This window comes from Eleginops maclovinus, chromosome 2 (assembly GCF_036324505.1).
Source record: "Eleginops maclovinus isolate JMC-PN-2008 ecotype Puerto Natales chromosome 2, JC_Emac_rtc_rv5, whole genome shotgun sequence".
Taxonomy (NCBI): Eukaryota; Metazoa; Chordata; class Actinopteri; order Perciformes; family Eleginopidae; genus Eleginops; species Eleginops maclovinus.
The window spans coordinates 6,382,488-6,409,539 of record NC_086350.1 but is presented as its reverse complement, the minus strand read 5'-3'; the positions used below and the strand labels follow the sequence as shown (position 1 = coordinate 6,409,539).

General features: G+C 42.4%; 1 protein-coding gene across 2 annotated transcripts in view; it reads right to left on the bottom strand.

The window, feature by feature from the left end:
* Positions 1–27,052, bottom strand: part of peak1 (pseudopodium-enriched atypical kinase 1) — a 100,310-nt gene that overhangs the window by 6,795 nt on the left and 66,463 nt on the right. For both annotated transcript variants that reach the window (XM_063909886.1, XM_063909895.1), the window contains 3 exons: positions 15,035–18,528; positions 5,408–5,652; positions 60–868 (listed from right to left, as the gene is read on the bottom strand). In XM_063909886.1, coding sequence (XP_063765956.1) covers positions 60–868; positions 5,408–5,652; positions 15,035–18,393 — 4,413 coding nt within the window. In that variant the 5' untranslated portion in view covers positions 18,394–18,528. The remainder of the gene's footprint in view (positions 1–59; positions 869–5,407; positions 5,653–15,034; positions 18,529–27,052) is intronic.

The following is a 27,052-nucleotide window of genomic DNA, read 5'->3' as shown; positions in this document are numbered from 1 at the left end:
ATCTCAATGCTGTTGTCGGGCAGATTAAACCGATCTATAAACAGCACCAGATATCTCACCTTGATGGCGTAGTTGACCAGCGGGTCCTTGGCGTAGGAGGCGGTGTAGTACACAGCGTCCCCCGCCTCGCAGCAGGGTCTCCCGGTGGTCAGCCTGAAGTGAGACCAGCTGTCAGTACCGAATCTCAAGTGGTCCTTCTGACCGGCCATGAACCGGTCCTCGCACTTTGCCGACAGCTTCCTCAGCGTGTCCATGTGGAGCCCCCGGATCCTCCCCACCACCTCATCCCAGCTGTCCAGCCCCCGGTATAGAGCGGGTCTCGGGGTTTTAGAGGCTCCGGCGGTAGCACCTCGACCCGCTGAGCGACCCCTCCCGGCCAGAGACTCCGTGCTCAGGTAGGCCCGCCTCTCTCTGCCCGACGTGGCGCTGGGTGCAGCAGAGGCATGCTGAGGAACCAGGGAGGACACGCTGTTAGTCGGGCGGACCTTGTTGGTAGCAGCTAACGGCCTCTCCAGAGAGTCCCCGCTCTCCTGGTCATGGACGCGATGATGCTCGGAGCTGACAGAGGAGCTCTGGCTGGCCGTCTCCCAGGTGGAGTCCAGGTCGTAGATGGGGTTGGCCACACTGAGGTTGGTGCCTCCAGGTCGAGCCTCAGCCCGGGCCCTCAGGCCTCCCTGGACCGAGTCTTTGCCTAAGAGGTTGGGTTCGGTGTTGGAGCGGGGAATGTTCTTCTTGGGTAGAGGTGGTGGTGTTGCCTTCAGGGCCGGCTGGTCAGCAAGGCTGTCCAGGTCGATGGAGGCTAACGTATCGTTGGATGCTTTGATGTTTCGTGGCTGTTTCAGGGGGATCATGTTGGCCCTGGATTGACCTGGAGGAAAAACAAAGATAAATTCAGATTGCTTAAACCAAAATGCTAGACTCATGGAAGTTTGAAACAGCAGGAAATACAGCTTTAGTACACTTGACTTCTCTTCGAGAGATAGTTAATGACCGCTTAGGCAGTCTTTATGGTGGAAAGTACCATACTGTGATTTATTTCCACATTGGACATATAGGTACATAGTAATTCCAGTTTAATCTACATTAGAAAAATGCTCTTCACAATTCTCAGGGGAATATTGTGCATTTACTTCACTGCATTTCTCTCAAAACTAGTTTCTTCATGGCAGATGCAGCAATAAAAGTGACAGAAAATCCTTCCCTGAATAAATATTGGTCTGAAAAGGCAAACATTTCACGACCTAAAGGGTCCTTTTTCTGACTTTCGCTGTCACAACTGAATAAATTGGACATTGTTTTTATCAAACGTTAATAACTGAGTGTCACCGTCCGAAATCCGAAACAAAGATGAGAAGTATTAACAGCTGGAAGTGTAAAAAGGACACATCCCACAATATTTTGTCACCAGTATTCCCTGGTCTGCTTCCCCCTGCCACATGGTGTTTGCAGCCGCCCGCTGGCTTGCTGCCTTGCACACAGACGAGAGGCTGACACAGGGTTTTATACGGCGGCATGTGAGAGAAACTAATGGCCCTGAGCAAAATCCAAGCCAGAGAGCAGGACAGCTGGGGCTCAAGTCGTCCCTCCAACCGTCCAGCTGCTCAATCTGCAGTTGTGTTCAGCAGTGAGGCTTAGAGAGGCAGCATAGATTCAGCAGTGACCTTATTTTCCTGGGCTGGTGGTGGGAGGGAAGGGAAGGGGTTGAGGGGTTGATTAGACTACCTCAATGTACTCTGGAGACCAGGACCACAGAGTGTCAGAGTCAAGTGGCAATATGAAAAGATCAAAAGGAGCCGTGCCACTTGCATTGTGGGAATATCACAGCCTCATAGCTTTAATTGAGCGGGTGTACAAGGTCACAGACAACCCTACTTCACAGCTTTAAACCCACCAGGGAGTACCCCATCTTCTAGCAGGATCACGATGAGAGGCTGCTGAAGATGTCTTTCAAAGTCTTTTGCCTTTTTTCCCCATCTCTACTAAGAAGGCATTTCCTCCAAACCCCTTTCAAAGAATTCTTGTAAACGCTCCGAGTGACTCATTACGTGTGCTTGACGTTGCCATCGTTTTAAGAAAGCAAAAGAAGCCTTAAGAAAGAGCCGTCAGGATAAAGTAAATGAGTCTTGGTAATCCTCCCTGGAACGGGCGTATTTAATGTGTTCCTCCACCAATCTGCAGTAATCCATCAAAGAAAACAACCTCCCTCTTCAAGTCAAAGGCATCTTCGATTTCAGCAGTGTGGATGTTACTGAATTGCATAAGACTAAATCAGTTGGTGAATGTTAAGTAAAAAAGGGAATACTTTTTATAACTTTAATGCTCAGAAATAAACGTGATAGTTAAACAATCATTTAGAGGGTAAAGTAATGTGCTCATTATTTGTTCAGTTGATCTATCAATATATAGTTTAGTCTGTATTTTGTCAATTTGAAATGTAAAAACGGGCATGTTTTCAGAGCCTGACTTGAACGTTATATTTCTTTTCCTTTATCCTGAAAAAATAGTTGTGAATTATTTTCCTGTTACCATCCCTTAATTCTATTCTAATAGACATTTCATTGGAATCCCTAGAGGTTTAATAAAGGGCATTTTAACATAACACAAAAAGATTATTCTTTAGGAATAAGAAATCCAATCTTTGACAAATTACACAAACAGATGGAGCATCCTAAAATTGAATAACCCCAAAAATAAAAGTGTTACTTGAAAAGTTGAGCGCAGTAATTGAACGAGAAAACAACAACAACAACAACACGGTGATGCTCAACTGAACGTCTGACCTGTGTCCATCTCCATGTGTCCCACCCCCTCCAAAATCTTATCCGGATTAAAAGGATGAGTGTCTTTTCTTTTCCTTGTGATCACAAAGCCTTAAGTGTCTGAACGAGTCCTTTGCTTTTGCTTTCTATTAACTGGATCAAAATCTGGGTAACACATTCAAATAAATTCACGAGGTATCAAACACTCCCTAACATGACTCTGAAAAGTATATTTAGAATAATAAAACGTATGGTACAACTCACACATGGTAGAATATGAATCCTGTATATAGAAATTCCCGTTTTAAGGAAGTCCACTTGCAATTCTAGAGCCCAATATGCATTTTTTTGTAACTAGATAAAGGAACTTATTGCCGCAGCCGAGTGATTACTGTTCAAACCCTCATGCTTTAATAACAGGATGCAGGATGTGGGTAGAATTAAGAAGAACAGAGAGGAGAAATTAAGTGAGAGAAGAGGAGTGGGTGTAGGAGATGGCAAAAGTGAGAGAGAAAGAGAAATATAAAAAGGCGAGGGGGTGACAGGAAGAAAAAAGAGTGGTGAAAGAGGTGAATACTGAAAGATAAGGAGGGAAAACAAGCCTACCTCAAGTCCACTAATGCCTCAAAGTTTTAAGGTAAATGGTGTGCAGCAGCAGCAGCAGAGGCAGAGTGGAGCGTCTCTCCCTGCTTCCATCTCTGAGAGTCTGCCGGTGCCAACAGGCTGGCTCAGCGCTCCCACCAGTACTGGAGATTTCTCTGTAAGCGCTCTGCCTCCTACTGCCTGACGCTCTGATTAAAACACCAGTGTGGGTATACTGAGAGAGACACTCTAGGAGGATGAGATTCTCTACTGAAATGCGCGAACAGAGAGTAAGTGGACAGCAGAGAGCGAGGCAAATCAGTGTTTTTACTGCTCATCTGACAATAGGCAAAAAACGAGCAAAAGCTTCAATCACATTTAGAGGCTAGGTTGTCAATTTTGGAGGACACCCACACACACTATCCCATAAAAATGTGTAGTTCCTTATTAGCAGAACGACGAAGAGTAAATTAGGATGCAGGCAGCTCATTATGCCTCATCCAGAGAGCTTTTAACATATTCAAATGACTATATATCCATCTGAAGAGCCAGTGTGCAGAGATTCATAAAGAAACTAGAGTTATTGACGTAAACACAGTTCCTGCAGTGAATCCCTTCACAAGATGCACATATGTTAAATCTGACAAACATGTAGGACCTTAGTTCTGTATCTGCTCCACAAACCCACTCTCCGCTTTCCATGTCTTTTTTTCCTCACCACCACTTCATCTAAGCGCTATTCTTCCCCCGACAGAGCTAATGGCCAGCCATGTTCGACAGCTGTGTCAAAAAATAGCTGCTCTTTCTATCTCTGCTTCAAAAAGACGGCACATCAGATATCTGGTCCTCAAGTCTAATGACGAAATGTTATGTCGACTTGTCACAAACAAGGCCCCAAACAGAGAAGATAATAGGAGGAACTTTGTTGTCATGGTATTTCAGGAATGTGACGGTGCAATACAAAAAAAATCTGAGCATTGCTGTCTTTGTCGTCATTTCAGGGGGGGAGCGGACTTTTAAAAAATGCCTTGTCAGACCAAGCAATTAACAACATCAGGAAGAAAGACAGGATGATAATTAGTCTCAGATATAATAAGAGGCTAAAAGCTTTCCTGACACTAATGGCAGTAGCGTGGTCAGTCATGCAATACGTACTCTTGTAATGTGGGTTATAGGGCAGCCCTAATTCCAAAGCTTCAAATCATACCAGGGTTTACAGAAAGCCGACAAGAGAACGACACAAAGGCCATGAGAGAGAGAGGGATCCAAACATGTACAGACATGAAGATTTAAGTGAGTACGGGATCCTCTCCTCTGCATAGTCAGTGAAAACATAGCCCTGATCTTAAAGATGGGGAACTCATCTCAGGGCAGAGATCATTTGAAACACAATATTTTGAAGTATTCTAGCTCCCAAGTTACAGGCTTGGTACGTCGAGATCTAGAGCTCAGCAGGGAATAAATTATGACTTGTCACATGTGGAGGTGCAGATGCTGAGGAAAAGTATAATTAGCCATTTAGAGGTGAAGTGAACCACCAATTCAGTGTGGAGAGACATACGCTGACTAAATTATTCCGCTGACTAAAGTAAGACTTACAGGAATGGCAAACAGAACATCTGTGTTCAGTTTCAAAAATATACAAATCAATACAACACAAATTGGACTGTGGGGTTTAACTACACTAGGTTTTATTTATTGCTCTGAGGGAGAGTAGTGAAGATGCCTATTTGCATTTTCTTGGCATGTATTTCTGTACCTTTTCTATCAGAAGTATATTCTAAGATGTAATCGACAAAAGAAAAACACTAATTGGAAGCATTTAGACTTTAATTCAGTTGGAAATCAGTACACTTGTAAAGTAGTGGTGGTAATCATGTCATTATTTTGTGAGAAGATAGTCAATGCCAAAAAAAAACATGCTTTTTTTTAACAATCAAAGCTTGGAGACTTCGTGTTTTCCCTACCTACACGGCACTGTACAACTACGAATTTAAAACCATGCTTTAAGCTTTATGACGCACCAGTTAAAAACCAACAGTTCATATTCGATGTGTCCCTCTTACCCAGGTTGCTGTATGTGGCGCTGCATTGGCTGGAGGCGGGGGAGTGGGAGTGGTGGGAGTGATTCCCGTCGTCCTCTGGCTCACCGAGGCTGGCGCTGCCCTCACTGGCTGAGGCTGCGGTGGAAACCTGGTTGGCCGGGCCCTCTTCTCCGTCCCCGAGCAGCAGCCCCAGATTCACTTTGGCAGACAGGGAGGCGGCACCGGGCCCCCCCTCCCTGGCAGCGCTGCTACTGACCGGGACCTGGCTGCAGATGAAGAGAGAGGTATGGCTCATTTAGTAATAAAAAAAAACCAGCTGGATTAAACTAGTATTGCTTTTCTTCTTCTTATGTTCATGATCTATGATATTTTCCTGGGCTGCACAATTATTCGAAACTTTGTCGAATAAGCGATATAATATTAGCAAAATATTTATCAAAGACCATATTTAATTAAGGATCAGGGAGCTGTAGGGATTTCCAGGCCGATAAATCAGATTCTACAGACTTAATAAAATATATGAATTCTCCTAAAATGTTTCTATGATGAAAAGAATCATTCTAAATGAATCACAATGTGTTAATTTTATATCATTTATCTGGGTTTTTTCATCTTTCTGTTGGTGGTAGGGTTACATTTTACACCAAGCTCTTATGCTGAGACAGCAGTGTTGATAGATGATAAGGGCTTTGGTATTCGTTGTTCATTTTGTCTTACAGATCGCTATCAAACATCACAGGATATGAAAAGAACACATACAACAATGTATTCTTTTTTTAATGTGAGCAGCCTTTTTCTTTAATCTTTCAAATCTCTGCCTGCATCGCTTTATCAGCTCAAGTCTTTCTTAGAGAGTGATGAATAAGATCGGGCACGGCTCTAAGTGTGGGGCTTCTGAAGCATGGTGTGGTTTATCGGTAGCTACGCTTAGGCTGCCTGAGGGGAAGGTGCTTGAAAGAGGCAGGTCTCGATTGAGGGTTAATAATATGTTTTGAAAAGCCCTCTGTGAGAATGGGTGTCTTTGATTTGTGTTAAAAGAGGTCGGATAAGTTTCATCTGCCACAGTAGAGTGATAACAGGTGTGATGTTAAGATCAGAGACTGCTTCAAATGTGATATTAGCTGTCTTTAAAGGCAGGAAATAGGATAGTTAACAAAGATTCAGAAGTGTATTGAGTCATTCTGATACTAAAAAAAGATACCCTTGTCAGCTCACCGATGTATTTAACTTTCACCTCTAAAAAATCATTTCCTCTTTATGGTTTGTTGTGTTTCATGTCTCTGTTGTAACGCTGTTTTTCTCAATGCAGATGAATACATAATAGATGAACATTATGATGAACATGTTGCCGTATACCTCATTATGTACTGAGGGGCTCAGTTGTAGACTGTACTGATGTGGGTCATATCTCACAGTATCTCAGGGTGTTATCACACAGTGTTGGGATTGCAGTGTGAAAGCCCTGGGGGAGCTATGATAACACTTGTCATATACTGAATCTCATTTCTACATGTGATGCAAGTACAGGCGATATGCCACACAGTATGTGTCTATGTAAGGTATTGACAGGAACATAATTGCCTATGGGGCCTCTATGTCATGTCATAAAGGTACTGTGTGACGCTTTTGGGCCACTTGCAATGCTACAAAGCAGTGGCAAACAAAACTGACATGCAAGCAAAGGTGATGCCATTCAAATTTGTGCCAATGGTTCCCCACTATTCGCAGAAATAAACATGGATGTCATAAATGTAAATCCAAGAAATACTTCAAAAGTTAACAGGAAGGAAATGCATTCTACATGTTTGTTGAAGGACCATGAACAGACCATTTGTTTGGTGAGTCAAAATCAATGTAATGTAATGAAGACAAAATATATATTGTTTAAATTCCAGTTACAACCCTTTTTTTTAGTTAAAACTGATGGTGAAAGCACACATTATACAGTAGAGTAACGTCGAAATTGACCAAGGATCTTCTGTTTCGTTTTCCAAATTTCCAATATTTTGCAAGCTAACCGGCTAACTGTTCCCATAAATGAAACTGAAAACACAAATGCAAACACAGTCATTGGTTCCTTAAGAGCTGATAATAAACACATTGAGTTAAGACTCTATGTAGCCCTCAATCACAAAATAACATCCAAGGAAAGTTTTGCAGTAAAGAGAACATATGAAATGAAAAAACAATAACTTTCCAAAGTAGAAAAAACATTAAAGCACTAAAAGTCACGTGGCTCATCAAACCCGTACTTTTAATTAAAGTTTACAATACCACATCAAGTCAAAAGCGATGTTTTGTTCCTCAGTCACCTGGGTATCCGTGTCTCGCTGCTCTATGCTGAATGAACCCCGGCAGCTGGCGTTTTGTGGAGAGTCGTTTGGGATTAGTCTGCCCGTCTGATCAGTGTATAAGATACTCCTGGTAGTCACCCCGGGATCTTAAAACAGTTTCAATGTGACCTGAGTAAAGTACTACAGCCTCGGGCTACCTGCTGTGGCCCCCCAGGTTCAGTGACATTCTAAACTTACAGTAGATTTTAACTCCTATTGTGATGCACAAAATGCGTAGCTCTTGATCAAGTGGCTGGCCCTGCAGTCTGCTCTGAGTTTCAGATTGCTGTGGCGGCATTTTGTTCCCCATTCTGTCGCTGCGGTTTTGAGTTTTGATCAACAGCCAACAAAAAGAAGGTCACAAAGAGTTCACAGAGCTGCTTTCATAGCCGCAGGTGTTGTCATGGGAAGGGCCGGTTGACAGCAATGTTTGTCGAGTCTGAATCAGATGTATCATTTCCTATGACAGGAATTGTGATTACATGTGTTGACAATAGGACTAATGAATTATCGGCCCTGCCAATAAACAGTAGAGGTCATGAGACAGCACAGCTCAAAGAGGGCTTGGTCGAATTGAGTGTGTGTGGCCCGTAGGACACTTTTTTTCCACAGCCTCTAGTGCACTCGTAAAAACAAAATAAAATGGATCCAACACCAAAAGGCCTAAGTGACTGTATGAGCAGGTCCTCTTTAAAAAGTTACAATCAAGTGCTAAAGCTTTCAGGAGTGCCTTGATTCAGATATTGACTGATAAACCATTTTAGGCACTTATGTGTTGAAGATGTGTGATGCAGGATGAACCTTGAATTTGATTGCAACATTTTATATTTCAAAGAACACCACTTTTTTGTGCCTATAAAAGGAAAGTAGCATGAGAGAACAAAGTCATAGTTGTAAACCGATTTTCTTCCTGGTTGAACCACATCTCATAAAATGATCTTGTGGCCATTCAAATGCAATGTTAATTCGTCCATTTGTTGTTTTGCAATAACACCAAAGTAGGCGCTGTTATTGCAATATTTTGATTATGAAGTGCTAAAAAGTGAGCACTTGAAGAAAAACCCCCAGCTGTCCATTAGCCTGTCGCTGCCCTGGGGCTGTGTCAGAGGAAAACTGCCGATCTGACATGTTTATGATCTAGTCTTTGTACACCACAAGCCCTCCGTGTCTCTGTTGAAGAGAGACGATCAATAGCGTCTGAGTTACTTTAGCACTTGGCAGCAGCGGACAGCTGATATAAAAAGGCCCATCAAATTGTTGTGAGCAATTCAGAAGAACAGAGTAAGTAAAGTGTGAAAAGATGGAGGTGTAAGTATGAGAGTTAAATATAAAAAAACAGCATGTCCTTAAGTACAGAGTGTTAAAATGCAGAACGTTTGGCATAGAAAAACCTGCCATTGCACACGTTTCCTCTTTTATTCTTCCCTGTACGATGAACACAAATCATTTGATGGTTCTGGTTTTAACTAACTGAACAAAACTGTACTGTGAAATGCACAAGGGTACACCAGGTATGAATCCTTTACTGCAATCCAGTCTATTAATGGGTTGGAGTCAGCTATAAAACTAATCAAAAGAATACAGATCACAAAGAAGTGTATCTCTAGCATATAATCATCCAAAACATCCAGCGTGGCCCAACACCTCGAGAGGCCCTTGACACAATAAATACCTTTATGGCTGCTACACGTTTCAATGTCAGGACCTGACTTGTTCAGACAGCAAGAAGCTGCCCCAGTGCACTTCACTGTTTCAGAGACTTCTGTGAAATGAACATCCTTCGCTCCTTAACAACAAATATAATATATGCTGAAAGAACCTCTCCTCCGTACTGAGTCAATATGGCCTGGATAGTCACAGGTATTTACAGAAGGGAATGAAAGAAAAGGGTTGTAGTTCTTACCCACTGTACTGGCTCACACAGCTTCCCATCTGGAAACCTTGAGTACAAGGTGAAGTTGAATTCACATTCTAGGCAGAGCAGTGGTTGCAGGCTGTCTGGTTGCAGAGTATCCACAATGTTTTTCCCTGCATATATGCCTTCCTTGTCTGCCTCTGTTTTCCCTCTCTGAATGCTCTCACCTGCCTAAGGTAATGAGTGTTTGCCAGCATTGAAGAGCACGCCCACTGTTAGCCAATAAAAGTGCTTTCAGAAAAAGAAAAAAACACCAAAGGATTAACCCCTCACCTGCCAATGAAAACAAAAGGTCTGGAGAATGACCTGAGGCATGACATCACTGACCGGCTGCTCTGTTTGCCCAGGGACAGCTCAGGCTGGTGAGTAACTGAACGAGCTTTTATGACTGCAAATATGCACCTTTGAAACAAAGTTATTTTTTCTCAAGACTAACAGCTTGACTGCTTAATTTAGACACAGTGTTGGTTGGAGAGAATCCAATTTCTAGAAAGGCTTTTAAGCGGCAGTAGTAGGCAGGAGAAAAAACAACACATCTATAAAACTGCAGAGACCTTGTACCAATCACACCATCTATGAAAGATAACTTCCTATTCCTCAAGTGTCTGCTTCTAAACCACATTCCACCAACAAAGGAGTGGTTTAGTTATCCTCTGTTTATGGGTCAACTGAAATCTGTGTGCCAATACCTGAGATAAACTTCCAACACACAGCGGAGTAACACTGTAACGTACTACCAACACACTATGTGAAGAAATGAGTTACTCATTGACACGTTCACAGTGAAGGCTGTAAACAACAGGGTCACAAAAACAGTTTGTAAGAGACGGGTGGAAAGAACATAAGAAATGCTAGACCAAAGGTCAGATACTTCAAAGTGTTTATGAAGTATCTGACGTTAATGAATATGTTTATGAATATGTCTCATACAAAGCGATTTGTAATAAGCGCTTTGTCAACGATTAAAACAAAAAGGTCAAAAAGCAGTGTTTTCTTGAAGAGGCAGATATTCCCAGTGTGCATTAATCCATATTAAGAATGTGTAATACTGCATCTGTTTATCTTTATTGCCGACATCAGCTCTGAAAACCAAACTCTGTATTGGTTTTAAAAAGCAGCTTCGATGATGCAGACAAACACATGTCATTTTGGTAATTTTTTTTATCCTCGGTGAAGTGGTTGAAAACACAAACCTTTCTTTGAATCATGGCATAAAACTTTTGGGTAATGAACTTTAAAATAGTTATAGAACACCATCATACACCCAATTTGAGCATAACATTACTTAGATAACTCACATTATTAAAACTAGGGAATATTTGATTCTGATACTCGTTATAAAGTAAGGGAAAAGACAGAAACTTCTGGAAGTAAAAGACTGAAACTTTATGAGGGGAGAAAAAGCAGGGTAGCTAGAAATGAGACAGAATGGGGACGAGCTCTTGACAGAATAAAGGGCAGAAATATTCCAGAGTTCACAGTGCTCTGGGCTCAAAGTAGAAACATGTGATAGGGAAGGCGTGGAAAATGGGCAAAAAAAATTACTTGAAATACAGACAGTCAGTGGAAATGTGGAAATCCATGCGCCTTGAAACGACGGATTAGATAAGGGAAGTGTAAAGAGAGGAAGACAGACAGAAACAGGCAGTATGAGTTGGATGTCAGGATTTGAAGGTGAGAAGATGAAGAAGAGGAACGAGAATGTCTGAGCTATGCTGTATGGCGTAGTGTCTTTCTATTTAAGACCTCTTATTCCTAATCTTGGATGCTTTTTGAGACACACACAGATTTAAATTTCACTTGAAATACAACTCCGAAAAAGTCCGGATGTTGCACAGTTTCTCGTTTCAGTGTCTTTTCTTTACCTGATTACATTTACATTTATACTAAATGAATGGGAATGCACTTAATCACGCAGAAAATAACACCAGTACCTTCAAACAGTGGAAGATTTCATTTAACTGTATCTTTTTATTTGTCATGACATTTGCCAAAAGTTAAACAGTAAGTCAACTTACATCTTATATTGGTGTTAAACTGTAAGAGACCCTTTATTATAATTATGAAGGTATAGGGTTTTATATCTTTGTATTGATTTACTTATTTCTCCGAGAGAAATCTTTCCTGTTCAAATGTTCAATTTTGTTGCGATGCTGCAAGTCTTAAAATGTCTCAACATCTGATCTGAGGGGAATTTCTTGTTGCATATTTTTAACTTTCTCCATTTTGTGAAGCACTTTGAGCTGCATGAGCTGTATGAAAAGTGCTATATAAATAAAGGTTTATTATTATTATATATTACACACTGAAAATGCAGCAAGTCTGATGAGAGTTGGCATCAAAGGAAATGACTATTTCTAGTGATTCTACATCAGGGTGTGTCAGGCTATTCATTATTGAATCACCTGCTGTAGTTACATTTGTAAGTAAAAAAGACATTCATTTTTGTTACCTCTATAAGGCTTATTTCATTCTAGATCCAAACATGGCGTATCTGAAGTCCAAATGTGTTTTTTCAGCTGTAAGCTTGTAAATTGTGTGCTAGAACATTGATTACCTCAACAGTACATTCTCCATCATCGCGTCTTAAGTGATAAGTACTTAGCATTATTAGTGCTTTCACTATTCAGCTTTCCTGACAACTGATTATTGTCTTGCCCACATCAGCATCCATTTGACTGATTACAATCTTGGAGGATTTCTAAGCACTTAGCTTCATTTCTAAGGGCCATATTCAGCAGAAAGACGCTTTTAATTTAGAAAAGGAAGTACAGTGAATCTGACACATCTGGGTTATTTTTATCTGGCACCATTTGTCACACTGCAGGAAGTTTACCCCCAGAAGTTAAACACAAAGGGCAACAGCAGGTCACAGACAGATAATGAACTCATAATGGAGAATACTGTGGCTATTCAGACCCATCACTGTGAGTGAGTGTGGTTGAATGTGCGTGTGAGGGTGTGTGTGCAGATTTTAAAGGTAATATGCCATCTAAAGTAGTGATTAATAGAGCAAAGGTTGATGTTGGGTGACTTGTAACACACTGAGGTCCCCACCTGATGGGAGAACCGCTGAGCACAGAGCCTGCTGTTCAGGTAACAGATGGCATTAAGGAAGAGACCTGTACAGCCTATGCAGTACAAGCGGTTCTGCAGACATACAGTGGGGCAAAAAAGTATTTAGTCAGCTACCAATTGTGCAAGTTCTCCCATTTAAAAAGATGAGAGAGGTCTGTAATTTTCATCATAGGTACACTTCAACTATGAGAGACAGAATGGGCGAAACAATCCAGAAAATCACATTGTCTGGTTTTTAATGAATTAATTGGTAAATTCCTCGGTAAAATAAGTATTTGGTCACCTGCAAACAAGCAAGATTTCTGGCTCTCACAGACCCGTAACTTCTTCTTTAAGAGGCTCCTCTGTCCTCCACTCGTTACCTGTATTAATGGCACCTTTTTGAACTCGTTATCAGTATAAAAGACACCTGTCCACAACCTCAAACATTCATACTCCAAACTCCACTATGGCCAAGACCAAAGAGCTGTCAAAGGAGACCAGAGACAAAATTGTAGACCTGCACCAGGCTGGGAAAACTGAATCTGCAATAGGTAAGCAGCTTGGTGTGAAGAAATCAACTGTGGGAGCAATTATTAGAAAATGGAAGACATACAAGACCACTGCTAATCTCCCTCGATCTGGGGCTCCACGCAAGATCTCACCCCGTGGGGTCAAAATGATCAACGGTGAGCAAAAATCCCAGAACCACGAGGGGGGACCTAGTGAATGACCTGCAGAGAGCTGGGACCAAAGTAACAGAGGCTACCATCAGTAACACACTACGCCGCCAGGGACTTAAATCCTGCAGTTCCAGACGTGTCCCCCTGCTTAAGCCAGTACATGTCCAGGCCCGTCTGAAGTTTGCTAGAGGGCATTTGGATGATCCAGAAGAGGATTGGGAGAATGTCATATGGTCAGATGAAACCAAAATAGAACTTTTTGGTAAAAACTCAACTCGTCGTGTTTGGAGGAGAAAGAATGCAGAGTTGCATCCAAAGAACACCATACCTACTGTGAAGCATGGGGGTGGAAACATCATGCTTTGGGGCTGTTTTTCTGCAAAGGGACCAGGACGACTGATCCGTGTAAAGGAAAGAATGAATGGGGCCATGTATCGTGAGATTTTGAGTGAAAACCTCCTTCCATCAGCAAGGCCACTGAAGATGAAGCGTGGCTGGGTCTTTCAGCATGGCAATGATCCCAAACACACCGCCAGGGCAACGAAGGAGTGGCTTCGTAAGAAGCATTTCAAGGTCCTGGAGTGGCCTAGCCAGTCTCCAGATCTCAACCCCATAGAAAATCTTTGGAGGGAGTTGAAAGTCCGTGTTGCCCAGCGACAGCCCCAAAACATCACTGCTTTAGAGGAGATCTGCATGGAGGAATGGGCCAAAATACCAGCAACAGTGTGTGGAAACCTTGTGAAGACTTACAGAAAACGTTTGACCTCTGTCATTGCCAACAAAGGGTATATAACAAAGTATTGAGATGAACTTTTGTTATTGACCAAATACTTATTTTCCACAATAATCTGAAAACAAATTCTTTAAAAATCCTACAATGTGATTTCCTGGATTTTTTTTTCTCATTCTGTCTCTCATAGTTGAGGTATACCTATGATAAAAAATTACAGGCCTCTCTCATCTTTTTAAATGGGAGAACTTGCACAATAGGTGGCTGACTAAATACTTTTTTGCCCCACTGTACCACACTGAGATCAAACACATCTAGAAACTGTAATGATGGGGGAAAAGCATTCCTGCTCTTTGGAGGGAGAAGCTGGCAAAGTTGTAGCATCCTAATTTCAAGCCGGGTGCCATGAAAGCTCTGAAGGGAATCCACGAGGGTAATGGTAATATGAGCAGTGATGCAAAATAATTAATTAGATAAGCAAGAGGTTCCATAGGAAAATATGAGGGGTGAGATAGATGCAGAAGAAAAGATGTGTTGAAACTATTTATGTTAAAGCAATATGTTTCTTACAGCAGCTCAAAGTAGCCTTCATCCTTAAATCCCTGTTAAATTGTTTTCTGCTGAAATCACTTCAGGTTAATCTTTCTACAGACCGTAATAACTGCATTCTGGGCCACAATCCTACAGATGTGTACTGAGATAATAATAAAATGCCATTGTTGACCCTAATAATCCTTACTTATTACAAAGAGACAACTTTCCCATGACTACGTCTATTTAGTTGGAGATTAATTGGGAGTCTTCTGCAATAGCAGCTTTACGTTTAGTTTTTCCAAACCTCGGTTTAACTATTAATCTCTATTATGAAGTGCTATCATTATGTAATCTACCCTGGTCATGGGGCATCTCTTCAAAATCTTGGACAAATACCTGAGATCCTTGCTGATGACATCACTTGAGGGTGTTGTGCGCCCGGGGCTCAGAGGTCTGCATTCCTTACTCTCATCAGATGTTGGTAGCGCATTTTCTCTGCACTCCTCCACTCGTAGCTCTCCCTCTTCTTCACCCGGGGTGCTGCCATTTTCTGGTTTGTAGGTGAAGATGATTGTCGGCTTCTGGGTGGGATCCTCTGGCTTGGCCTCGGTGAACCAGTGGTGCTGTTGGACTGGTGGTGGTGGAAGAATGTGAATGACTGTCCCATCAAGCCCAACGAGCTTCCCTTTGTCCTTCTCTTTCTCCGCCCTCTCTCTCTGCTCATCCTCGTCTTTCCGCCGACGGAAAAAGCTCTTAAAGGAGATCCAGCGCTTGGGTTTGGCGCTCTCATTTGAAACGCGTCTCCCCTCTGCACCTGGACTCGCTTCACCTTCACCTGGTCGCACAGGAGAACTGGAGGCAGAGCTCTTGGTCCAGTTGCCAAAATGTCTTTGCAGGATGTTAGATGCGTGGTAAGGGGAAGACGTAGATCTAGGAGGAGGGAAGGGGGCATTGGGCTCTGACCGGGGGCTGGAGAGTGGGACAGCTGCAGAGGCACTCTGGGATTTAGATAACACTTTGGTGGGCGTGTCCTTCTTGGGTTTGGACAGACAACCATCAGTTGTGGAAAAGAGAGACTTGGGTCGGGTGAGCGTCTCCTTCATGGCATCAGGTGGGAGGGCGTACAGCTCCTCAGAACCGTCGGTGTTGACTTGTGCGGATGGCGACTCTGGAGGCGACTGGGGAGGATGAATGGAAGCCACAATCTGTAAAAGCACAGCACTGGCCTCCTCCCTTTTGCTTACTACTGCCCCAGAGGACAAAGCTAAGTCTGTATGATCATCTTTATTTTCTCCACTTGTCTTGCAAGTATGTGTAACAGCATTGGCAGTTGGGCTGGCTTTAGGTAGGTTTGCAGTATTGGCAAGAATTGCAGGGGAATTTGTATGTGTAGTGGGCGAGAGGGCCCCAACGATGGAGCTCACTACAGGGCTTGTCACAGTGCTAGAGTCTGTAGTGGTTCTAGGTTGTACATTTGGGGCTTTTGACGCTGCCTCAGCTGGAGGTTTTTTCTCTTCAACAGAGGCTCGCTCTGATGTGCCTCTACCAGGGATAGTTTTCTCCATTGAGGAGGACTGGACGCTCTCAGAGGATCCAATCTCTTCATAGGTATGGCTGGCTACCCTACTGCCCCCCCCTTTTGGCTGTGGGATTTCCCCACTGACTCCCAAGAAACTCTTGTACACAGCTAGGTTATCATATGCACTTGGATTGATAACAATAGGTACCTTAACGGCATTCTTGGAGCTGCGGGCATAAGCGGGTTCATCTCGAATAATAATAGGAAAAGGAGGCATGCCTGCATTATTGAAACTGTTAAACTTAATCTCTGAGAAGTTGGAGGACTTCACAGGGACAGTTCGTGAAGAAGATAGCCCAGCGATGGGAGAGGTGGGAGCTGACTTGTGGCTGCAGTGTTGAGTAGGGATGGAGGGGCCAGCATTATTCCTAACCCCTAGATCCACTCTAGGTATCTTTTGGCGAGGACTTGTGCTTGATGTCCACACTTCTTGGTATCGTATGTTCCCTGATTTCTTCCGGGAGTTACCTGGCAGACCTACAGATGTGGGTGATGTTGCCATCCCAGGTGCAGAAGGAGAAAGTGGGGAGGTTGGAGAGAGGGGCTGACCTTTAGGAGTGCTACAGAATGATGTGGGGCTGGTAGGCATTGACAGGTTTTTGAGTTTGGGAGTAGAGTCTGAAGTCTGCTCTACTTTGTTCGCCATGGATGCTGACACATCCACTACAGTGTAAGGCTTACAGATAAGTGATTTTTCCAAATTCACTATACGGTATGGTTTAGCCTGCTCCTCTGTGGGACTAAAACTGATGGTGACTGGTTGACCTGGAAGGGCCTGGGGCATAGGCGAGCCTTCTCTGCCTTCCTGGTCTTCTAACCTAATGGCCAGGACAGCCTTGTGGGTTTCAGTCACCTTGAGGGGACTCAGTGCTTTCTGGACGGGCTCCTTTTTTAGAGGCGAAGTGCAGGGGACAGGTGCCTTAGGAGATATGGGAGAATGCAAGCCATTTCGAAGAGCAAAGGGAGCACTGCTCCCACTGCTTGAAGTTGTTCGAGAATCTTCTGGTAGCGAAGACGATGATTCTGGAGAGGTGGTACACTCTGAATTTGATAGGAACCCACTGCCTTGCATGTCATGGGTCACATAGGGAAGAAGAGCTCCATTGGAGTCCAGGGATGGGTATCCATTCAAGATCTCATCATAGCTATCATCATAGTCCACTGCACAGATCCGCTGTAGTGAGCGGTTGCGAAGTGGCACAGTATTCCACTTTTTCCCTGCAGCGAAGGGCACCGGAGACAATGTAGCGGCGCGGAAAATTGAAAAGCGTGGTTGGCCTCGCATACGGATCTCCATGGCTAATAACTCTTCATCACTTTCATCCCAGCTTTCATGTTCATCATCATCATCCCTTTCAGTCTCTTCGTCATCATCCTCTTCGTCATCCTCTTCACTGGAAAACTCAGGGTAGCAATAGCGACCACCCTCTGTGCTGATGACCTCAGAGCTATCGCTAAGGGATACCCGTTTGTGAGGAGTGCCACCACCACCACAACCGCTGCTCCCCATGGCGAGACAGCTTGAGGCTGGAAGGCCTCTTTCCAAGGACCGGCGGTATGAAGTACTAATACGTCCCCAAAATAAGTCCTTGGAACCAGAAGGGTGCATGGGGCTAAGGCCTGGGCCTAACCCAGCAATTTCTTTTAGAACATCTGCGAGTCCACTGTTGTTATTTCCACTGGGGGTCCTGGAGCTAAGTTGTCCATAACCTTCAATCTCCTCACTGCCATCCTCTCCTTCGTTGTTGTTGCTGGGCCCACCTGGCCTCTTACGGTTCAGCCCATTGCGATTCCAAACTTTGAAGGCTGATGTTTTGCCTTGTTCTATAAAATTTGGTGGTCGCTGTAAGTTCCCATCTGAATCCAGTCCTGCAGAGGCGCAGGGCAGCATCATGGTGGGCTTAACCGCAATAGTTGGCTTCTTAGCCACTGGGGGACGTAAGTGTCCTGTGCGGGAAGAACCACTGCCAGCTCTCTGGGAGTGGATGGTTAGGTTAGTGTTGGCTCTGGCCCCAGCAGGGGGTGGATTCTGCTGCTGAATTGTAGGAGGCCTCTGCTCTGAGGGAGCCTTCCTTCCAACACTCTGTGACATAGAGTGCAGACTCTTAGGTTTAAAGCAGTTCTTGCACTCGCCTGGTTTCCACACGTGTTCGGTGAAAGTGCTGCAAGCGGACATGGCTGCTGGTCCCGTGAGGCAGCCTGCTGGGTCAGTGGACAGGAAACCCCTCCATCAAGCTACAGGCTATAGGAACTGAGAGTAGTTCAACACTGATAAACACTATCCAATCCTCAAATGTGTCGGATACTGGACCTGAGAAAGAAGACAAGGAAAAAGGTATAAATGACATATAAAAGACAGTTCATTGTAATCACTGAATTCTAAACATGATAGAAACAAACAGAATAGAGTAGTTAGTTTAGTTATTTGCAAATATATCTCAATACAGGACCAACATACTGATATTATATAGATCCCATCCCACAATAAACATACTTATCAAACAAAGCTGCACGTAAAGAGGATACACTGGGGAAGAAACAGAGACACAAAAACATCTGTCTGAGGAACAGACTGAATGAGGAAGGCAGTGCTACATCATCTCCATTAGGTGGCAAACTTTCTCTACTTAGCAGCCAATCTATCCTATGGGGCAGGGTTCTTTCTCCTCCTTAACCTCAACTGGATCGGTAAGACTTGAAAAGCAGAGGAGCAGAAGTGAAGAGGATTAGCAGAGCTTATTTCTGAATTGCTGTCCGGACCTGTTGTTGGCTGTTCCATCCGGGCTTAAATGAGATAAAAGGTACTGATACTACTGAGTCAAAACCTACACTTCCTAAATCCTACAAACTAGATAAGTTCCATGGAAAACAGAATAAAAAAAAGCCCTTCAGCTGAGTTTAGATACACTGAAGTTTCACAAATGGCATGGTTTTTCAGAGATTTCCAACAAAGTGGGACAAACTATTTGTGACGACTTCCATTCAGACTGGATAAACAATGAAAGACAAGTAGCGCTTCATTCCTATAATGTCACCATAATTGGAGTAAAATGTCCTAAACATACACAACACAATGTGATTTTAGGACAGACAGTGGATTGTCCTATTCTGTCAGTCACCTGACTTTTAACTTGTTGATTGAAGTAAAAAAAGAGCTTAAAATCACCAGTTTAGGAATTGACAAATAATTTGGTTTGGTTCCGTATGTGGATACATTTTCTACACTGTTGGAAATGGAAAACCTAGAACCACTACAGATTTTTTTTATTTTAAAATTAGAATTGTCCATGAATGCCTTGCCTGAAACCAAAAACGTCGTGAGAAAAATCCCTAAGATTGGGAAACTTAGCCTTAGGTTATCGGCAGCAGCACATTCATATCAAACACATCCTGTTTTCTTGGCGCACCACATCACACTTTGTGACATCAGGAAACCACAAACTAACCCAGTTTAAATTAGACCACATTATGTGATAAAGTTGTATGTGGAACAGTTATTTATTAAGTGTATGGTGTACTCTCAGTCATTGGAGATGTCACTGGCCCTCCATCTTTTCTGCTTTATACTAATCAACACTGCCTGATGATTCTATCCTTTTAAGGGTTGCCCAAACCTTCATTTCATCGCATAAAGCTAAGGCTATGATTTACTGCAGGGCTGCTATGGTCAGGGGCGGTTTTCTCACTTATCTAACAAGGTCATAGGTGTGGGATCCTGTACGGAAGGATGTTACCATGACAACACCCTGGACCGGCCCAGGGCAAGACACAATAACGCAGGAACTCCTGAATCAAACTTTTGCTGACCGAGTATGTGATGGGTGGGGTGGGGGGGGATTTTATCCTGTTACACCACATTGACCTCCTCCTCACAGGAAACAGAGACTGTAATTCAAATAACATTATTCATAACGGGCGGTAATGGGACACGTAAGCACTGAATATTTCTGTGGCAGACTTTCAAAACTTCACGGAGCACTGAGAGTACAGCTCAAAAAATAATGGGGTCCAATATTTCTATCGCTCTATGTATGAGTTGCTGCTTAGATAAAACAAAAGCAGCATTTCAAATCATTCTTTTTTTTTCCAAACGGGATGTTTTGCACATCTGTAATGCAGCTGTTGCCGAGTCATTTTCATGTTGGTTAAAAAAAAAAGACAGCAGAGGAAGGCACGAAACAAGTGGTACTTACATGGTTATTGCAAACAATTTGAGAAGAAGCTGAATTTCTTTTCATGCGATCTAGACCAGACTGACTTTCTTTGTAACTGCATTATTTCTTCCCTGACAGACATCGGAGGGGCTGGCAGAGGGAATAGTTTTCCTTTGAAATCAAGATAAAGCCTCCTTATTGTGTTTCCGAAGCAGCTAGATGGAATTATGAAAAGCAGCTTCCAGGCTGCATGCTAATAAGATAATTCAGCTTTTCAAGCCTTTGTGTTTCCGAGAAGGAAGAAATATCACATACATTTTCCCACCAGCAGATGTGAAGGCATATTTAACTTTTCCCTCAGCCACCATTTCAATTCAGAAGTTTCCTTCCCTCCACCGCTGATATGACACTGCCTCTACCAGGCAGAAAAAAATGCACCGATATTTTAGTTTCTCATTAAGCCGAAAGGAGAAAAAAAAGTAGTGCCATGTTTGCAAGACCCCACCACATTTAATCTGGAATGACAGTTGTGCCTTAGGGACACCGACATCCCATCTGCCCGACAATCCTACCCTGAACCATGCAGTCCAGTATTTTTAGTTCACACAGCTCACAGTGTGGGACGCATCATTAAAATATGATAACTCCATACGCCATACCGAGAGATGGGAAAACCTCTCTGAAATAAGCAAACCCCCTATTGCTTATATAATCGTCTTTGTTGGAACATGAAAAAGATCCTAACTGCGGTTTTACTCATTGCGAATATAAGTGTTTCTACTTGTGGCAGTCAGCCAAATAATGGACTGCTATTTCTTGCATTCCATTCATTATGTAACACGCATTACACAACATAAAAGAAAAGTGATGAATTACACAAAAGCCTCCAGGCACATTTTGCAGTACAGTAAGAATGTGTTGCGTAATCATAGAAATGCGGCATCAAACCCCTACAATATTATAGAGATCTGTTTCCTCCCCTTAGGTGGGATTGTGCTATAATATTTACAGCGTGATATTGATCCAGTCTTTGCGTGTGTCCACAGTGTGACCCTGAAACATATTTGATTGGGGAGATATGAAGCAGTACTAAGGCGCTGAGATTATTGGGAAACGGTTGCACACACTTCCAACCCCTTCTGCCTCTTCCTTTCCCCCAGCTTTTTCAGATGTTGCTCTAAAGTAAACATTAACACACCTCTAACACTGAGCATAAACATTGATTTTGCATATAATTGCTTTATAGAAACAGAAAAACATTCAGGCTAAAATGTGTCTCCATTTGTGCAACCTTCCTTTCCCAAGTCTTATTACTTATTCTCCTCGGTCTAGTTTTTGTTTATCACTGCCTTGCTTGTCATGAATATTTGATGAGGCCGAGGCATTAGTGTCGATAATTTAAAAAAGATCCCTTACGTAAAAAAAAGACTGATGACTTTCTGAGGGGAAAGGAACGCCTGCTCTCCATGAAAGATGAATGCGTTTTGTAAATGAGATTTATTTGCGCTCGGAAAGAAACATTCTTACCGCACTTTGATGTCGTGGTAACATGGGATTTAATAAAAGCACCAATGATGTCAAATCTGGATAGTTTGAGTCTTGGATTGTCTACGAAGGATGTATAACTTCATTGCTCATTATTTTTGTTATACACATCATATTATGTCATATAACAGTCAGCTTGCGTGTGCAGAAAACATGAAAAAAGGCTTGCAATAACAAATACATAGATTAATACATATAAAGGCAGTCTTCCGGCGAGTTTTCAGTGTGTTACATTCATTTTTTACACGTCTTCATCGAGTCTTACAGCTACTTGTTATGTGACATGTCTGTGCAGTGTGAGATTTCCCTCCCTGCGGTGTGTAAACAGGTCACCTGCAGCGTGAGTGAGAGGAGCAACAATTACGTTTTAACATTCAGCACACATGCACAGAGCCGCTCTCAGCACAAGGACCACACAGGGAATTGAGAGCGTGTGTCAAAGTGGGAACATGTGTGTGGACTATCTCATCAGCCAGCCTTTATTCCTTATAAAAGCATTTGAATGAACTAAGACACATTTGGAGGATAGCATGTGTATTCTATCTAAAAAGCAGTGAATGATCCTCAGAAGGGTATGTGTATAACGTCTGAAAGGAAGCACTCATTGGCAGGCACACAAACACGTCTTTCTGAGGCAAGTAGCTGTGAGAGGTGAAAGGTCAGCTTACAGATTCTTCAGTCATTATCCCTGTAGTTAACCTCGCTTACCCTCGAGTTTGTCTTTCCGTCTCCTCCTTTCCTCTCCTGCTCAAATGTGTCTCTTACTTCTTCACTGTGTTTCTCCCTATTGTATTCTTTTGAAGTTTTTCTTTGTGGTTTATCTTTTCCCCTCCGGCTTAACATTTCCCACCCTCCTTGTTTTCTTGTTCCAACCCACTCACTTTTTTTAGGCGGTTTCTCTTTAGGCTTTTTTCTCCATTTTGCTCTCTGAGATATGTAAATATGCCGCCCTTGTGTATGTCTTTACCTCAGACAGAACTTCAACAAAAGTTTGGCGGACTTATATCTTGCAAATCGCTAAAAACAAAAGTCAAACTTGATAGAGAACACACACAAACAATCAATAAAACACATAGAAGCGAACCCTGACCAGTAACAACACACACCAGCCAAACCTAAATATAGTAAAAATAAGGTTTGACTTGGGACATTTATTTCCTGATGAGTTACTTTTGTCCGCAATTTGGTCATTTATGGGCACTGTCAGTGGACAAACATAAAGAAAATACAGCTACGCCATCCCATATTCCCTCTAAAATGCTGAAAACCAGTGCTGCCACTTATGGTTTGCTCTCAATAACCAACATCTGAAAATACCAACCTAGACATACAGATAAAAAGCATCACACTTTACCTCATAAAAAATAAACACTGTCAAATCTGAGGCTTCCAGATCTGGTCCCTGCTGGTTCTCCTGCACTTGCTGGCAAAGAGTTAGCCTCTCAGATGAGATGCAGTGCTGGTCCCTCGATCAGTGCCCATCTGCTCCTGATCTGATAGCAGCAAACACGGCCTGGTTCAGTGCCAGGCGAGACATCACACACACCACCTGCTGCTTAGTGCCACCACCGCCACCCAGAAACAAGCCCCATGGGACCGCCAGAGAGACCAAGACTAGTCTAGAAATTCTGAGGACGGATAGAACTTTATGTATTGAAAGCTACCCAGGCGAGACTTTTGCACAAACATTTCCTTCTGTGTGTGACTCAATATAAAGATATAGTTTGAGGAATCAATAAAGCAGCCGTGAACCAGCCCTCGGCAATAAGGGGAATTCAAGCAGTGACTGAGCATGAGCTCCTATCTCCATTTAACCACCGAACATCATACAGAGGAGAGAAACAGGACAATTCTTCAAGTGTATACTTTTATTCAATACTGTCTTCTAACTGCATCCCAAACAATTGTAGCTGGAGTTTAAGATACGATAATAATTACTTCATTAATCCCAAACTGGGAAATGTTTGTGTTGCAGCAGCATAATACAATACAAGGCATAGAAAATAATTAGAAATAAAAAGAAGAAATAAACAATGCTTAAGTGTAGACATCTCAACGAAGAAATAGAAGTAAAAATAAACTGGCATTAGAGAAATATAGACACAGTTGACTATGAAGATAAATAATCTATGAACTGTCAGACAAGTAAACACTATTGAAATTTTAAAAAATATGATATTATATACATAATAACGCAATGAATGGAATATTAAATAAAATATAAACGTACAATGTAAAGTGTAAAAAGTGAATGTTATGTTCCAGTTAACAAGAGAGGCTATGGAGCAGAGAGTTGCCTGCCAGCCAGATGTGAACTTACTGTGGTTACTGAGCACTTTTAGAACTTTTAACAAATGAGTCTCAGTACCAGACAAAGATTCCTCTGATGAATTCATAGTATATCTTTATGAATACACAAGTACATAACATAACAATAAGACATGACATTCTAAGTGCTCAAAGGAAAGATCGCACCAAGTGTATTTTCTTTAATTGCTCAGTTTGCAACACAGTAACACAATGGGAAGGTTTTGAATATCAAAAGCTGATTTCTTGACTCCCACAATTTCACCATGCTTTCATCTTTTTCACTCATAATACACAACTGAGGCATCGCTCATCACTCCCCGCATTAGTTGTAGCTCAGTGAGCTGACATGCCGGAGAACTTCTCACTAAACAGATAAAGCATTTGGGACAGACTGTGAGGATTCAGCTGAACATTTAGCAATCGGTACATTTCAGCCGCCCTAACTCCATCTCTTCCGGTTTCACCTGGTTAGATTGATGCTGACTCAGGCTGACGGCTGTCTGGCTGTTTGACTGGAGAAAAGAAGATTCGATAGTGGTGACTGTAGGTGTGTGAACGCAACTTCAGGAGAAATTAGCATCCTGTTTTAGCTTGAAATGCCCTGTTTGGAAATGTAAAAATGTAGCATTGCTAGCAATCTTATTCACATGCACCTACTTGCAAACTAACACTCCATGTCTCTATACGCTTGAAAAGTGGGGCTGAGGGTTTGAAGGGGTAAGGGGGTTAAAATGTTGTCACCTTGAGTTGGAGGCAGGCAGCATCATATAATCCAACCATTTATTTGTTGGTCTACAGGGCAAAATAACTTAATTATCTCCGGAAAAAGGCAACTTAGTATACTTTTGCAATGTACACTAGACCCGGATAGTATAAGGAAATGCCAGTAACTATATTTAAATTACGCAAAAAGTGTCTGTGTTGCTGACTCTTGTAATGAGCAACTTATTGATATTATACTGGTATGGTAAAAATGACCGATGAAAGGGCTGAGCGGTAAGGGATGTAAAGAAAGTGAAGCATCAAAGCCCCAGAGAGAAAATACATGTTAGAATTTCACATCAGGTTCCACCATATTCACTTCTCCACAGAGAGGCAATGTTTTCCCCTGAGAGAGTCAGTACGCCGAGGAGAGAAGCTCATTCCCCATCCACAGCACGTTCAAAGAGAGGCTGGGACATAATAGTGGAATAACTGAGGCTGAAAGCTGAAGCCGTGAGTAGATGGGATGTGGGATTTTCTGCTGCGTTACGGCAGTGGAGTTGAATGATAAGACAGCCGTGGCATTCGGACAGACAAGAGTAGAGTAGATTTGAAATAGGAAATGCAGAGAGAGAGAGAGAGAGAGAGAGAGAGAGAGAGAGAGAGAGAGAGAGAGAGAGAGAGAGAGAGAGAGAGAGAGAGAGAGAGAGAGAGAGGCCAGGCAGTGGGAGAAAGCTGCTGTGCTTTTTGTTTTGCCACCAAAAGTTTTATGAGGAAAACTAGACCCTTATTTTATTCTAATAGTGTTAAATCAAAGATGTTCTCTTTAGGAAGGAAGCAAAACGAGCTATACATATTCCAGTGCTTAAATAAGTATGCGTGTGTGTACATTTCGAAGTACTTTTCTTAACAAGTAGGTGTTTTAGTGAGTTTTAAGTAGTAATTGTACTTTCATGGCAGAACAAGAATGAATATACAGAAGGAACTTGTGAATTATATGGCAAACTATAAACCACCTTGATGTCGTTTGCCTCCACCAACCAGTCAAGGTAACATCGTCACATGTCTGTTCAAAATGGCATGACTTCAAATTATAACCTTTTAGACATTTGGATAAAATTGTTGTGAGCAGTGATTTAACTCTTGAGTGATGGCCGAAAATATGGTTGTTAGGTGACAGTGACCTTAACCAGTCAGTTGAGAAAGAAGAAATGTCCTAAAGGTGGGCTGCAGATATCGCAATAACAAGCATTGGTTGGATGAGGTCACACTGACCTTTGAGCCCTAAAATCTTATCCCAAGTCACAGTTTGTAACCAATATAAAGCATTTCACTCAATAACAATGTGTTGGATGAGAGTGGATCAAATGGATGAACACCCTAGAAACATAATGAAATGTAAAAAATAAAATGTGTGTTAGTAAGAAGCCTACACTGTGCAGACTACAAATTGCCCAAAGGTTGAGGGTTTGATCCCAGACCAGATTTTCCCGAAATTGCTCTCAGTGTTTGTTTAGGAGGAAAAGTCGTACATTTCATTTTAAGTAACGTAATAAAATAACAGTTTTCCTAGAAAATACCTTTGGCATTTCTGTATTTATTTAAAAGTCCAGATCTCATACTACATCAATACCCCCCTTACAGTACTTAATAAGTGTAACTGGTCATTGCAGGGGATATAAATACATCCAAAGAAAACCTGCACTGTGTTGACGGGCGCTCTGACAGCAGCAAATGAAGGGAAGGCTGCACTTACTGCCTTTTTTCCTCAGATTTTCTCAGCTCATCCCTGGATTTAAAGTGACGACCTTCAAAATCTTCCCTCAGCAATTCAAGCATTTCTACCTCAGAGTACAGTGAGCGGTGCATTAACTAATCTCTTCACTTAGTCATGTGTGCGGAAATACGCAACAAGTCTCTTTCATTTGTGTGTCTGAGTATCTATGTGCTGGCACCTGCCAAACAGCTTTTCATTTCAGCAGCTGAACTGCTAATTCCAACTTCTACCAAATGTCATTTTCTGTCCAAAGACCAAAGGGATCCCAGTGCACATCACTCCGGTTTCAAGAAGCTTTTCCACAAGTATGACTGTCATTAGCTGCTCAATTGAACTTCTGTTAAATT